Genomic DNA, 1,643 nt, shown 5'->3' on the forward strand with positions numbered 1-1,643 from the left:
GGGAGCACTGCAGCACATTCTTTCCTGTTGTTAATGGCTGAAAAATTCATGGGGAGGCTAAAGGGGGCTCCAATGGCGTGGCTAGGGTAGGGGGGGCTTGAGCCCCGGCAGCCCCCCTGGCAGATCCGCCCCTGTTCACAGCATGTTCGTTTGGCTGTGGCTTGTCGTAAACGATCGTAAATTTCCAGCTGGAACAGTATTTTTTTCTCACACAAACCAGCCAGCAGTACTTCTTCACGAACCAGCAACGATACGAACCACGCCAACCAAACAGGCTGTCAATCAATAGGGAAAATTCTCTGCTTTGGAAAAGTCTCATTTCATCTTCTCTCCTTGTCATGCACTTATGCACCCTATATAATGTAGCTTAAGCGACCATTAGTTGCCAATCCCAGAGCAAGAAGTGCACAGGTGTACACCGGCACAAGAATGAAGCTTCACGTCGCCACGGTCGCTTCCCTCCTGGTCCTGGCGACGGCCGGCGCCGTCACGTTCGACGCGACGAACACCGCGTCTAATACCACCGGCGGCCAAAGGTTCGACCAGGCCGTTGGCCTCGACTATGCGAAGCAGGTCCTCTCTGACGCGTCCACCTTCGTCTGGAACACCTTCAACCAGCCCAGCCCCGCCGACCGCAGGCCGGTCGACGCGGTCACCCTCGTCGTCGAGGACATCGGCGGTGTGGCCTTCACCGTCAGCAGCGACATCCACCTCAGCGCTCAGTACGTCGGCGGCTACGACTCCGGCGACGTCAAGACAGAGGTATGTAGCGCCCAACTCTGTCTCCAATCTACGTCTCTGTTTCTAAATGAACATCTCTCTGTGCACCGTGGCCTGCTAGGTGACCGGGGTGCTGTACCACGAGGTGGTGCACGTGTGGCAGTGGGGGCTGCAAGACTACGGGGCGCATCCGGGGATCTTCGAGGGCATCGCCGATTATGTGCGGCTCAAGGCAGGGTATGCACCAGGGCACTGGGTGCAGCCGGGGCAGGGAGACAGTTGGGATCAGGGGTACGACGTCACGGCAAGGTTCCTGGACTACTGTGACTCGCTCGAGCCGGGCTTCGTGGCCTTGCTCAACGCCAAGCTAAAGGACGGGTACGACGAAGACTATTTCCAGCAGATTCTGGGCAAGAACGTGCAGCAGCTGTGGCAGGATTACAAGGCTAAGTACGGGAGCTGATAAAAGTCTTGTTTTGGCACCAGTTCTCAGCAGCTCATATATGAGAAAAAATAAATGCAGCAAACGCCATTGTCTAGCATGATGTCAAGATTGAATAAAGGTGTTTGTTGAACGTTGAATGTCTTTCATAACTCTTACCCAACACTACCACGAAAACACAACTTTGTGATAAGGAAAAATTCTATTAACGGCAATGCTCCTATCAGGGTATCCGTCCGGTCGGGACGAACCCATCACGCGCGCTCCGAGCCTTGCACCTCATGCCGCGCACCCTGCCTGTGCCTCGCGCCACGCGCCACACTAGCCTCGTGCTGCGCTCCCGAGTGCCGCTTCCATTGGGCGACAGCAAGTAAACCAGCCTCCATTGGGCGGCAGCAAGTACAGGAGCACATGTTGCAACCATATGTTTCATGCGTTTTCAGATGTTTGTTGCATATGTTGCAGTGGCTATACACTTATG

The 1,643-nt window shown here is 55.1% G+C and overlaps 1 protein-coding gene across 1 annotated transcript; it reads left to right on the forward strand.

Moving 5' to 3' along the window:
• Nucleotides 1–404: 404 nt before the first annotated feature.
• On the forward strand, nucleotides 405–1,303 carry LOC136485416 (uncharacterized). The gene is made up of 2 exons (XM_066482306.1): nucleotides 405–762; nucleotides 842–1,303. Exons 1-2 carry the CDS (start codon nucleotides 430–432, stop codon nucleotides 1,181–1,183), a joined length of 675 nt encoding a protein of 224 aa, XP_066338403.1. The 5' UTR covers nucleotides 405–429; the 3' UTR covers nucleotides 1,184–1,303.
• The last annotated feature ends 340 nt before the right edge of the window (nucleotides 1,304–1,643 follow it).

This window comes from Miscanthus floridulus, chromosome 1, assembly GCF_019320115.1.
Source record: "Miscanthus floridulus cultivar M001 chromosome 1, ASM1932011v1, whole genome shotgun sequence".
NCBI lineage: Eukaryota > Viridiplantae > Streptophyta > Magnoliopsida > Poales > Poaceae > Miscanthus > Miscanthus floridulus.